The sequence below is a fragment of the Eptesicus fuscus genome, chromosome 3, assembly GCF_027574615.1.
Source record: "Eptesicus fuscus isolate TK198812 chromosome 3, DD_ASM_mEF_20220401, whole genome shotgun sequence".
In the NCBI taxonomy this organism is placed as follows: Eukaryota; Metazoa; Chordata; class Mammalia; order Chiroptera; family Vespertilionidae; genus Eptesicus; species Eptesicus fuscus.
The window spans coordinates 54,578,058-54,591,579 of record NC_072475.1 but is presented as its reverse complement, the minus strand read 5'-3'; the positions used below and the strand labels follow the sequence as shown (position 1 = coordinate 54,591,579).

Here is a 13,522-nt window from a genome sequence, read left to right as displayed (position 1 = left end):
GAACCAGGAATGTACATTTTTTTAAAAAATTGCCACAGGTGATTTTATGCATACTAAAATTTGAAAATTAAGCTTCATTTGTCACTTGATAATAGATGGCCAGAAATCACAAAGTTATTAAATTAGAAAAAGCATCACATAGTTATCAGGTTAAGATTTTCCTCAGGCAACTGAGACTTGCATAATTATCCATTATAAATATTAAATATACATGGAAAGCCAACTTCACTGTGAGTTTAAAATTTATTTTCTTTTATTAAAAAATCAAGATCTTATTTTGAAAAATTTCAAAGACCTAAAAATTCTCATTGCCACTGGTTACATTTTTGGGGACTGACTCTTAGTACATGTAAATCCTCTCATCCTCTATAACACCAATTAAAGAGGGTCTGAAAGCCTGACTTTTTGACATCAAAAGGAAGCCTGTTCACTGGTATTATCCTTGAGCATGTTCTGACTGAATTCTACCATGATTGAAGCCCCCAGGGTCCCCATTAAACCCAGTCACACAAAAGTCAGTTGTCACTATTTCCCAAGCTAAGAAAGTGAATAGGCACTTCATCATTTTCTGTTTTCCCCTTCTCATTCACCCATCCATCCAATGTACATAACATACATTCAATAAATACTCAGAGGGCATTGGCATTGTACTAGCTGTTGTACAATAAAGAGAGAGCAAAAGAGAACCCTCTTTAGTAGGAAGAATACAAAAATGGCCCCCCAACATTTTCTACCCTAATCCCTGGGGCTCTGAATATGAAATATATTTTGATCATGTTCCTTATGAGGCAGAAGAGATTTTGCAGATATAATTAAGAGTACTAATCTACCCTGGCCCATGTGGCTCAGTTGGTTGAGTGTCATCCCATGCACCAAGAGGTCACTAGTTAGATTCCCAGTCAAGGCACATGCCTGGGTTGTGGGCTCCATCCCCAGTAGGGGGCATGTGGGAAGCAACCAATTAATGTGTCTCTCTCAGCTCTCTCTTTCTCTCTCCCCCCCCCCCCCCCCCATTTCTTCCTTACTTCAACTCTCTCTAAAAATCAATGGAAAAATATCCTCAGGTGAGGATTAACAACAACAAAAAGGAAATACCTGAAATATTTAGGACTAGTTTATTATTCTAAAACTAGAGGCCTGGTGCACAAAATTCATGCACAGGAGCGGGGGGGGGGGGGGGGGGCGGGTCCCCTCAGCCCAGCCTGCACCCTCTCCAATCCGGGACCCCTCAGGGATGTCCGACAGGATCGGGCCTAAACTGGCAGTCAGACATCCCTCACACAATCTGGGACCACTGGCTGCTCCTAACTGCTTATCTGCCCTCCCCCCCCTGCCAGTCTGAACACCTCTAACTGCCTCTGCCTGCCGGCCTGATAGTCCCTAACTGCCCTCTCCCTCCCCCCCCACCGGCCTGGTTGCCCCATGCAGCCTGCTGTTTGGTCACTTGGTTGTCCCTCACCAACCCCCCTGTGGCCTGGTCACCCCAGACAGCCTGCTATTTGGTCATTACTGTTACTGTGATGGCGTCCTGGACAATTTGCATATTACTCTATTATTAGTATAGATTAGTAGCACTGCATTTAATATTGCTGGTTACTTCAAGAACTCAAAATAATGTGTGAAATGACATACTTACCATATTTTTTCCCCATGCTTGGATGAATAACTTTTATAAACGAACAGGGGGAAAATTAACATTTATGTTACTTAAATGGAGTATTTTAAAAAAAAGTAGTATTTCATGTTATAATATGAGATATTAACCACCAGCCCCCCGAACAGCCACTGTATAAGGAAATGAACCCTAGAAAATCCTTGGGCCCAACACTGTTGCCATTCTTCTAATCTCAATACTGAGTTTGTGGTGATTTGACTCATCTTCATATCCCTCCTAAAGGCACCATCCTACTATTTACTCTTCCTATTTAAAAAACAATGCCACTACAGTTGAGTTTAGATTTTTTTCCTCCTGAAACATGAATTTAAATCTTATTTCAGATGCTTTTATACCCAATAGCCATGATCTTCCCATGATCCTGCCTCTCTTCATTAAACATGTGTATGTATATATGTGTGTTGCAGAAGGGGTGGGGGGGGGGAGGACATTAAGTAACAAGTCTGTGGATGAGAATATATTAGAGCCAAAGGATTTATTTCAAATGGGAGGTGAAATGATAAGAAAGTTATAAATGTTGTTTCCTGAGATGTGTTCTTAGCATCCCACATTTCAATTCAATATGCATATAGCCATAGAAACTGTGCTACAAAAAGTAGTATTATATATAATATATCCATACTTTTGACACTGATATAGGGCATGGTGGGGGGGTTAGATTACAGAAAAACAACAGTATAAACCTTATAGAAACTTATTTGGTTTGATCTTCCCTAATGGTTGGTCATATGAAACCATAGATCTGTATTAAAACAAGCATGAAATTACAGGGGTGGGCAAAAGTAGGACAGTTGTGAGTATGTGAAACACAGAGATTATTTTTGTATTATTATTTATTTATTACTGTATTATTTATTTGTATTTATTTACAACTGTAAAACTACTTTTGCCCTCCCCTGTATAGGGTGGAATTTCTAAGAAAATTTCAAGCCTTAAAATTTCAAGTTCCCTACTGAGGCAACTTAAAACTCTGCCCCCAGACCACCTCTGAGGTTAGAGGTACTTAATTAAAAATTTATGTGATTAATACATACACACACTGTTTAGAGAGAGATATGTGGGAAATCAAAAAGGATGAGAAGACCAGTGGGTGCAAAGTAAAGACAACTCAGGTACTATTGGTATAAATCTAAGCTGAATAACCCTTCTGGAAGGACAATTTCACAATCTATATAAAAACACTAAAATTGTGCACACCTTTTAAATAAATACCTTTTACACTTTTAGGAATTTATCCTAAGGAAATAATTAGACAAGTCTGCAAAGACATACATACTAGGCTATTCTCAGCAATATCATGTGTAATAGTGAAAGTTAAAAATCCCAATGTGCATCAATAGGGTAAATTAAATGAGTTATTTATTCAGTGAACTACTACTGAAAATTATGCTGATCTCTATTTTCTGATATTGTCTCTCATGTAATAAAAAGATCTGATGATAAAACAGCCTCTGTATGATCTCATTTTGTAATTTAAAAAAGTGAGGATATGTATATTAATGAAGAAAATTTTTGGAAGATTTCAAACCAGTGTTTACTACTAGTTATCTCTGGTATCTGGAATTATGAATGATCTTTAGTGTCTTCTTTATAACTTTCTAAACTATACTGAGCATCCACAACTCTTAATATCAGAAGAAATCACTTTTAAAGTCTACTAAGTCAAACCAGTCTGATTAATCAAATAAAATTAGTTTTGTTGTTTTCTACTCTTTCCTCATTTCTAAGGCTCTTAAAAGACTCTTCCTGATTTGAACACATAACATTCAGTGGATGGTAAATGTGTCAAATATACACTTAATGCTTCTATTAACAAAGATGACATGCTTAAATGGCAGTCACTGCTAATAAGATTTTATTTCTAAAAGAAAAAATTATATATCACCCCTGACCCTAAGATGGTAGCAAGGATCTTGTAATTATGATTGTGCCCCCATTTGTTGCTACCTCCTCCCTTTGCCTCTCCCTTCTCAACCATTATTTAACAATGTTTTCAGCTATTGTCACCATGTTGGCTCACTGTATTCATGGATATAGAAAAACAATTCCAAAAGAAGTAAGATTTTATAAAGTAGTAATACAGAAGAAAATTTCAATTCTATTCAAGACAGTATGCCCCAAAATCACTGTCCGACATAACTTTCTGCGATGATACAAGAGTTCTATTATCTATGCTGTTCAATATGACACACTTGGCTATTAAGCACTTGAAATGTGGCTAGTACTACTGAAGAACCAAATTGTTAAATTTTAATTTATTTTAATAACCACTTATGGCTAGTAGCTACCATATTGGAAATTCACAGTATATCTACTGTATTTGTTACAAAATATACATAAATAGGATTCCAAGAAAAATATGATTTCCTCTTAAGACCTGACACTCCAGTTAGTACATATTTCCAAGACTAACGAACCCATAATTATGTGGGTTATGAACTGCTTCCTTAAAAAATTAAATGGCCTTTTAGCAATCCTCATTTTTTTTTTTTTACCTAGGAAATAAGTATCCATTTGTTCAAAGTCTCAATTCTCATGGCTTCAACAGGACTGCATTACCTTGTCTCACCACAATTCAATTTTTCTTTCTTTGTGTGCAACCTTAGTCTTCCCCTTCTGCCTTCAACTATAGGCTTTCCCCCAAAGCTAAGTCCTTGTTTTCCTGTTTTCTGTCTTCCATTCAAAAGAAATTTCTTACAGCTTCAATTAAGACCCTTACACTTGCCTGCCTTCTGTGAAACAGCACCACTTCACTATATAATCTTTTTTAAAATTGCTTTTTGTTTCTTGTGTGTGCTAACGCTTTACAAACCTATGAATCATTTTGATGAGATCAGATATTTATAAAATTTGAGTTCAGCAAGACCTTAAAGAAATTCACTCTATTCCCACCTCCGCATACTAGTTACAATAACTACAGTTATTGGTGACATTCCATTTGTTGTAAGATTCACTATCTAATCTTAAACATATTTAACCTCTTTGAGACTGCTACTTCTCCTGTGTAAAATAATCTAGAGTACTATGATTCCTTTGGTTTTTAGGATTCTCAGAATTCTAGTACAGGCCTAGTTATGAAACAGGCTAATTCCTCTTTTTGCCTTTTTAAATAAATGAATATTCCATGGTTGTCAGTGACCAGCTTTTCCACTCTCTACATTCTTTCTCCAAGTATCTTATAAACTATTATGACTCTCTCAAATTTATGCTGGAGCCCTAACTTTAAAGCTCCAGATTTAAATTTTTATTTCTTGTACATGATTAACTAGATGTGCCCTCTAAAGGAATCTTGCAAACCAAATAAATTATGTGTATGTGTACCAAACTTCTTTGTCAGTATGGCTTGTGATAAAAAACAAGTTTTAGGATCAGAAGTACCTGAATTTGAATCCCAGCTCTGTCATTTATTAGCTGAGAATAACCTTGATCAGATTAATCTTGTCTCCATTTTTATGTGTAAAATAGGGTTAAAAACAGTACTTATAATTCATATGGTTTGTTATATGTGCATGTTTTATATATACAGCTTAGTATAATACCTGGAACATGCTAATAGCTCAATAAATGTTAGCTACTACTATTATCAGTAGCATTACCATGTTTCCTAGTCATCCAGGTTCTAATACCTCAGTAATCTTTGACAGATTCTTTTTTTAAAAAAAAATCAATTCAATCAGCATTTGTATATTTTTCTTTTAAAAATTTTTTTAATTGGTTTCAGAGAGGAAGGGAAAGGGAAAGAGATAGAAATATCAATGCAGAGAGAGAATCACTCATCGGCTGCCTCCTGCACACCCCACACTGGGGATCAAGCCCACAACCCAGGTATATGGCCTGACCAGGAATCGAACCATGACCTCCTGGCTCATAGGTCCATGCTCAACCACTCAGCTACAATGGCTGGGCCTATTTTCTGACATCTGTTTTTCATTCCCAAATAGATTAGGATTATCATCACAGACGTCTAACCAGATTACTAGATTTTATGTTTAAAGGGTAGAACCTCTTCTTATTTTTATTTCCCCTATACTACCTAGCATAATGCCTAATACATAAAAGTTTCACTATTATTAGATAACTCATGTAATCTTTACATCTATTTATTCATTCCTCCATTGACCCCTTAAATCTTTGAGGGCAGGAGGTGTCGTGGTCCTTCTCCGTACATCTACACCTGACAAAATCCCTTAGTCTATAAATGTTTGCTGAATAAATGAAAGTTGAGTAGCCTCACTCCAAACCTATCATCAATCTAGCTACTGCATACTCAAAAGATAGGTCTTATATTCTCTGATCTAAAGATTCATACAGATCCAAAGATACCAACACTATCATCAGAACCATCTTTTGGCTCTGCTTTCCACTTATTGGCAAGTTCCAGGATCACATTCTATTCTCTCAGCATCCACAGGCTTTAGAGCATGGCTCTTTCTCAATAGTTTGAATAAAAAATTCTGAATTAGCACTCATGTGTGCTGACTGGAAAAGATGCCCTTCTTTGAATAATCACTGTGGACAGAGGGATGGACAACACTGATTGGCTAGGCCTGAGTCAAGTGCACATCCTTGTGTCAGGTGGGATCTGTGTAACTGAGAGGGGTGGTTCCTAGGAAAACTGGAGTACAGTACTGTTACCAGAGGGAAGGGGAATGCAGGACAGATTGGCAAAATTAACAGACGTGCCCTATACTCTAAGACTTTGTGCATGTCCACCAATATCTGGAAAGGCTATCCTTCTCATTTCTGCTTACCCAAATCTAAGCTACGTCATTTCTGCCCCCAAAAGTCTTCTGTGATTTCTTCTAAGATTTTCCTTGTTTACTGAATCAAGTCACTCATTCCAAGTAAAGATCTCCCCTTTTCTAAAGCTCTTCCTTTTTAAATAAACAGGAGGGGAGAACCTCCAGAAAAGATTCCATGATGAATTCTAATCATGTCAAATTATAAATGGTATGGGTAATGAGTGCTGTTTCTTAGGATAAAAACTCTTGAAGGACAGCAGCTCTACCAGATACATTCTATATATTATCAAAGAACTGTGTGGCAGTACTAAAATAATTTTCTTGGCTTTAAATTTCCTATAGGGTCTAAACAAAATACTTCAGCTAATAGGTTGGGCCTAACATCATCTCAGTACCTGTTTTAAGATAGACTATGGTTTTGGAGTTACCTCAAACTAGGCTCAAATCCTGGCTAATATCGCCTTCCCTGGCCTTTAGCTACAGATCTTTGGGCAAATTATCTTCTCTCTCCAAATCTTGGTTTCACTACCTGTAAAAACAGGAATGGTAATACCTGTCTGTACATAAAGAGGCTATGTGATATAGTGGAAAGAATTAGATGGACCCAGGCTGACATTCTACCACTAATACTAGTTATACGACTTTCTCTGAGTGATTCCTCATCTGTAAATGCTGTGTAATTGCTCATATGCAATAATATTTAATCAACTGGTTGTTAATCATTTAACAAGGCAATGTATTTTAAAACACCTACCTAACACATTGAATAGCAAACACTGAAAACTCAATAAATGATGTTTATCCACATCAAACTATCTGATTAAAAAGAATTATTCTGTGTTTTTGTACAAGGTCTACCAAAGCTTTCTTATACATAATACATGGTATTTCTAACATATTAAAATGAATTTAGCCTAATAGGTTAGAGAATACCCTTCAGTCTTTTTTCCCCCCTTTTTTACGTTTTTCCCCTTTTTCATACTTTTTGACCAGATAAATGTCAACCATCAGAAATTGTGGTTTATGTTAAAATAATAAAATTTATTAAATATTAAAATAAACATGGATAATGATAAATTAAAAATTCAGAGCACAAAGAAAAATTCACTGGGATTACTTATTGGTCTTAATAAATACCCTTGGGTTTTGTTAGTTAAAATATTTTCTAAAGGCAAAAACACTTTGGTTTTACAATTATTTCAAAGCAAGTAAGTAATGAACTAGATAAACTCCTGTAATCAACTTGTTCTTTAGCTTCAGGCTTAATGTAGTAATATGAAATGACTCACGCCAATATGAAATCGCTATGCTAACCATCTCCTGAACACAATCAGATATGGGATACAAATGATAATTTTAGATGTTATCTATCAGAACACATGCAAAAGGCAAGTCGCTGTTCATATTAACCTTAGCAATAGTTTAACTTAAATGTCATTTACTAAAAAATACAAACTATATTCAGTACAACTGTTTCCAGAAAGGGATTTGATAAGTAGGTGTTTAATTTCTTCTATTTTACACTAGAGCAAAAGTTTCTTTGGAAAGAAGTTTCCTGAAGTAGTTTAACATTCTGTTTATTTTTCTATCATGAATGAATCATATGTAATAGTGCACAAACATAGGAAGGTGTTAAACTGGAGATTTTAAAATAAAGATAAATAAAGTAAGGTAAATAAAATGGAATAAACATAAGACACATTCTTTGGTCGCAAAACACTATATGAAAATAAAATATTTAACTACACCATACTATACAAACTTGTGTGATTTTTTTTTTCTCCTTTGTATTTGTGCAAAACATGAACAGACTGTTTTTAATCCACCCCCTGAGGAAGTTATATTTTAAACACAAGAGAAGAATAATGTGGTGAACACCTCAGTCACCAGACACGGTTCTCTCCAACTATGAAAATCTAATTCCTTATCTTTCCTGGGTTCAAAAATATGTATAAAGCAAAATAATGCTTGTTTTTTAAGCGCATTAAATACAGATATGGTAGGCAACCAACGTATCTTTTCCAAGTTTTCTCCTTTCAAAGTTTTCGGGGGCGGGCATGAGGGCAGTGGGGGCATAAGTAAAGGGAGTCTGAAGGTGGGCTCCAGTTATTTTTACAAGTACATATGGTAACTCAAATAGATAGAGGAGGCGATAAAGTGAAGTTACAGCGTTCGGGTTCCCACGAAAAACAACTCCCAAAAAAACGCCCGTGCTGAGATGAAAGCATTCCGGATAATGCACCGACCAACACTACTGTGATCTAATTAAGGGCGCGCTACAACCCAAATCTTGGCCAAGTCCATTTGCTGGGAGACTCCCACGTCCGCACGGGCCTGCAGGAACCGGGGCTTGGCACCTAACTCTCTAGGAGAGGGAAACACCGCCCATCAGTCCCCTCCGGTCTGCCCCAGGGATGCTGCCGTCCGCCGCGCCCCACGCTCGGGGGCGGCCCGCAGACCCGGGAGCCGGCTGGGTTGGGGCGGTCGCCTTCTCCCCGTTGCCCAGGTCCCGGGAACCAACGCTGTGCCTACCCTCGAGTCCTCCCACCGGCCGGGGCGGCTCCTGCCGCGCCCAGGGCCTCCCGTCGGCAGGAATGCCTCCCGCCCCGCTCACCCGCCCGGGTGGTGTCCGTCAGGTCGTGGTTGGCCGCTCCCCGGGGAAACTCCCTCAGTTTCCGGCCGCTCAGGCTCAGCACCCCGGTGATCGCCGCCTCCTCCAGCGCTCGATCGAGGGAACGGCTCCACGAGCCCGGGCCAGGACCGGGACACGTCCCGGAGCTTGGGCCGCAGTTAACCCCGGAGAGGTTGCCTCCCGACGCTACTGGGCCAGAATATTCTGCAGCTGTAGACACAGCGACCAAGCCCGCGGCCGCCATTTCCCAGCCGACAACTACCCAACCCGCCGGCCCCGCGCATGCGCGGCCAGGCTGCGGGGTGGGCGGGGAAAGGGACTTCCAGACCCCGGACCTTCCTCTTGATGGACTGGGCTGCGGAGCCCTCCACGCGTTCAGGCGCTTGCCTCCGCCCTCGAGGTTTTAAAGGGAAAAGAAAACACAAATCTGGAGCAGCCGCCAGTAGCATTTTTAAAATGCCTCTACAAAAATATCTTTAAGACAACGCTCCTCTCAAAACTTCTCTCTGCCTTCTTCTCTCAGTACTGGAGGATTGAATGAAGCATTAAATTAAGGCTTCTTAACACCGTTGCTGCCAGAAACTTGGGCAGTGAGAGAAGGGGACGGGCACTCAAGACTCCCAGTACTCATGCCCCCACTTTCCTCATGCCCGCCCCCGAAAACGTTGCGATCTAAAAAATTTCCCAGCTTGTCGTTCTGTAAACCAAATGATACAAATGGAAACTTGTGGATTTATTAACTATTATTGCCTGAGGAAAAATAAGGGCTAAACTGGCTCCCAAACTCCATAGGTCTCACTGAAAGGGTTATATAAGTACTTTAGGCCCTCCCTCGCTTTTATAAAATAGTTAACAAATATAAAACAAGCATCTTAAATAGTACTCGTCCTTTAGGCAAGAAGAACTTTAGGCATTAAAGTCTAAAATTTTAGTCTGAAACCAAAATTGAGGAGAAAATGATCTGACCATAATCTAAATGTGGGAATCAAAGGTAGAACTAAAGAAAGTGGTAACACACACACACACACACACACACACACACACACACACAATTTAGTTTTGAAAAAATGGAAAATATATTTTAAACCAATTAGATTTCACTTATAGTGCAGTCTTTAGCATATTATTGGGTTTGGGGGTTTAGGATTTTTTGTGTTGGTTTTTTTTTTTTTTTGTATTTTGGTACATTTAAGCCATTCCTGATACATGGTGTAAATTTCCCCAACAACCAATCAAGTATTTACTGTGGGAAGTAGAAGAGGCTGTCAGATAGTCATTTTACTATATTACAATCTAATTATAGACTCCAAATAGACCATTTAGAGAACAAGAAAAAAGATCTGAATAGGGGTGGTGTGGATAACCCATCAGAATTCAGAGAAAAGGAATCTATGTCATGAATTAGTTAAGTTTTTCATCAAATCCGGATTAAGTGAGGTAGGCTGGAAGGTGAGAGCAATATTCCAGATTGGGAGGATCAGCATGAACAAAGTCAGGTATAATTTTTAATGGATACATGTGGAGAACATTAAGGCCACAGGCAAAAGTTCATGTCAGAGAGCAAAAGAAAATAAGGTTGGAGATCCTACTCATCATTCAAGGCCCAACTCTTGAATGAAACCTTGACTAGCACTTCCCCCGACTCCTAAACCTAATCAGAAGAGATTGTAAAAATGTTTAGACACAGTACCAAAGGTAATTAGTAATGGCTGCTCAGAATTGTTCTATGAACTCAAGACTATATGTTAGGTTCTTCAACAACAAGTTTCATGTTCAATTATCAATGCCCTTTTATGAGCATGGGTTACTGCAATGGCACGTGATATATTTGTTATTCCTGGCAAATAACATTTATCCAATGCATGAATTGGTTTCTATTATTCTGGTATTCCTAAAATTTTGTTGCTCTTAGACTTTAAGTTCCTTTTGTTTTGTTTTTTAGAGATACAGTATTCCAACTAAAATGACTAAAAGCATAATTATATATTCCATGTTAATGCTACACTATAAATGTACTTGCCAGATCTTTCTAAAATGCACCATTATGTCATCTATATTTGATTACTTATTACCTTCCACATTTACACTAAAGTCTTCTGACAAGTTCTCTGTAATATGACTCATTCCTATCTATCTGTACATTTCATTATAATTGCAACATTCCATGCTCATCGTGGTCTCTGAATTTCTGGCCAAATTTATATATTTCTTGTTACTTGTCCATTCAATTAGAAAATATCTATCATTATCTTCCATAACCCAGGTATGAGTATAAGAGGCCCTGCGGACCAGTAGTTTTATTGCTAGCTTTATCCAGTGGCCAGGTAAGTTTCTATTGAACGAGTACAAAAAAACGTTTTACATAAATGTTAAAGGCACACTTTAAAATTAAATACCCATTGCATTTTGAAGTTATTTTTTACATATTCTTACAAGCTAATATCTTTTTAAAGTATGATACTTTGTAAAACAGTGTAATATGAATCGAGAATTCTCTGATCCATTCACAATGTGTTAATGAGTTTAAGATAGGAAGAAGCAGATAGAAGATGGGTTGTGTACTAACAAAATAGAAGTTATGTACAAATACAGGAGAGAAGGTTAGGAGGAAAGAAAAAAGAATTACAATTTTTGAGAACAGAATACATAAGTATGTAAATATATGAAGGCCAAAAGAAAGGCTTGTGGATAAGAGGAAACTGAAGATGCTATATATGCCACTATATGAGAACAAGTCCTAGGTAAAGAAAGCTGGAAGATAGATCAAGGAATTACTTTTGAGACTTGGAAGGATTTGAGGTTTCATTTACAATATGAGGGAATTCTCATCCTACTCTTTCAATCTTCTCCATAAAGCAAGTGACAAGATCATCTTGCAAGAATGAGATACAGGCCGAAACCGGTTTGGCTCAGTGGATAGAGCATCGGCCTGCGGACTCAAGGGTCCCAGGTTCGATTCCGGTCAAGGGCATGTACCTTGGTTGCGGGCACATCCCCAGTAGGGGGTGTGCAGGAGGCAGCTGATCGATGTTTCTCTCTCATCGATGTTTCTAGCTCTCTATCCCTATCTCTTCCTCTCTGTAAAAAATCAATAAAATAAAAAAAGAATGAGATACAGGAAAGGGAATCATTGTGGGAAGTTCACCAGTTTAGTGATGAATAAAAGAAACGGTTCCAAAAAGGCTGTGAGCAAAAGAGCTACAGGGATCTGTAACTTATTCCACTTCTGCTCTCTGCTCTGTGGTCTGGAAGCAGCTGAAGAAATAGGCAGCGGGAGTTACTGAACATTGGGAATATAGAGAACTTCTCTGCTTCTTCCTATTTGACAGGCTGAAAGTTAGGAGCAAAGATTTCACTCAGATCTCAACAGCTCTCTCCTGCTCTATATCTGACTACACCATGCACAAATAAAGTCCTTTCCCCCTTCCTACTCATTAGAAATATTTTGTGGTCACTCCTTTAAGGCTCCACTTTTATAAACTCAAAGCAGTAGGGTTAAAATCTTGGCCAATCCCACTCTCTTCAAATGTAAAACACAGAAACTGGCTTGTTGAATATATTCAATGTTTGGTCCTTCCCTTTCCGACTCCTTTAATAAGAAGCAGTAATAATTGACTTTTTAAAACTTCATACAAGAAAATTTAGACAATATGATTTTCCTTCACCCTAGAAGAAAATTGATATATAAATTAAACACATACACACTAAGGAAATAGTTTCCTATTCATCTTTAAACAACCATAAACCTCACCTGAATACATTAAGGACAAGGAATTACTTGATCAAACTTTATGTTTTAAAGATTTCAGGTAGTAAACTGTAATAGCATGGAATAAAAAGAGATATTAGAAGTCAATAATTTATAAGCAAATCTCCAAATCCCTATTAATGGTCCACAATAGTCCAAAATTGTTGTAAATGGTTTGGCTTATTGGTGTCATCTAAAAAAAGGCTCAAACTCCAAATTGATTTATGCAAAAAGAAGCCTCCTTAAAGGGAAGGTTAAATCACATGCTTCTTTTTTTACAGTGGCAAAAAAAACCCAATATAATTCTGATGAAAGGTCAAAGGTATACTGATCAGAAATGAAATGAATTTTCTGCCCTAATACTGCCTGCATTTAGAATATATGGTATTCTCCTTAGTGCAAAGTCAGCAATTTTTCTCTCTCCTTAAATAGAAATAAGAACAGAAATTACCCTACACTGTGTATGTTGTGTGAATTATAAAGCTATTGACAGCAAAATTATATATATATATGTACACACACACACACACACACACACACACACACACACACACAAAAACTAGGGGCTCAGTGCACGAATTTGTGCACCTTGAAAGGAACTGTGGGCCGTGAGGCTGCAGTAGGCACAGGGGCGGGTTTCAGCTCATCCTCGCACCCCCTGCCTGGCACCTCCTGCCACATGCCCCACCCACCCACCCTGTCTGCCAGCAGCCCCGCTCCCACTG

The 13,522-nt window shown here is 38.1% G+C and overlaps 1 protein-coding gene across 1 annotated transcript in view; it reads right to left on the bottom strand.

The window, feature by feature from the left end:
• LRCH3 (leucine rich repeats and calponin homology domain containing 3) overlaps nucleotides 1-9,302 on the bottom strand; it is a 101,801-nt gene extending 92,499 nt beyond the window's left edge. Inside the window, 1 exon segment of the mRNA XM_054713894.1 lies at nucleotides 9,032-9,302. Within this exon segment, the coding sequence (XP_054569869.1) occupies nucleotides 9,032-9,293 (262 nt within the window). The 5' untranslated portion in view covers nucleotides 9,294-9,302.
• Nucleotides 9,303-13,522: the final 4,220 nt, after the last annotated feature.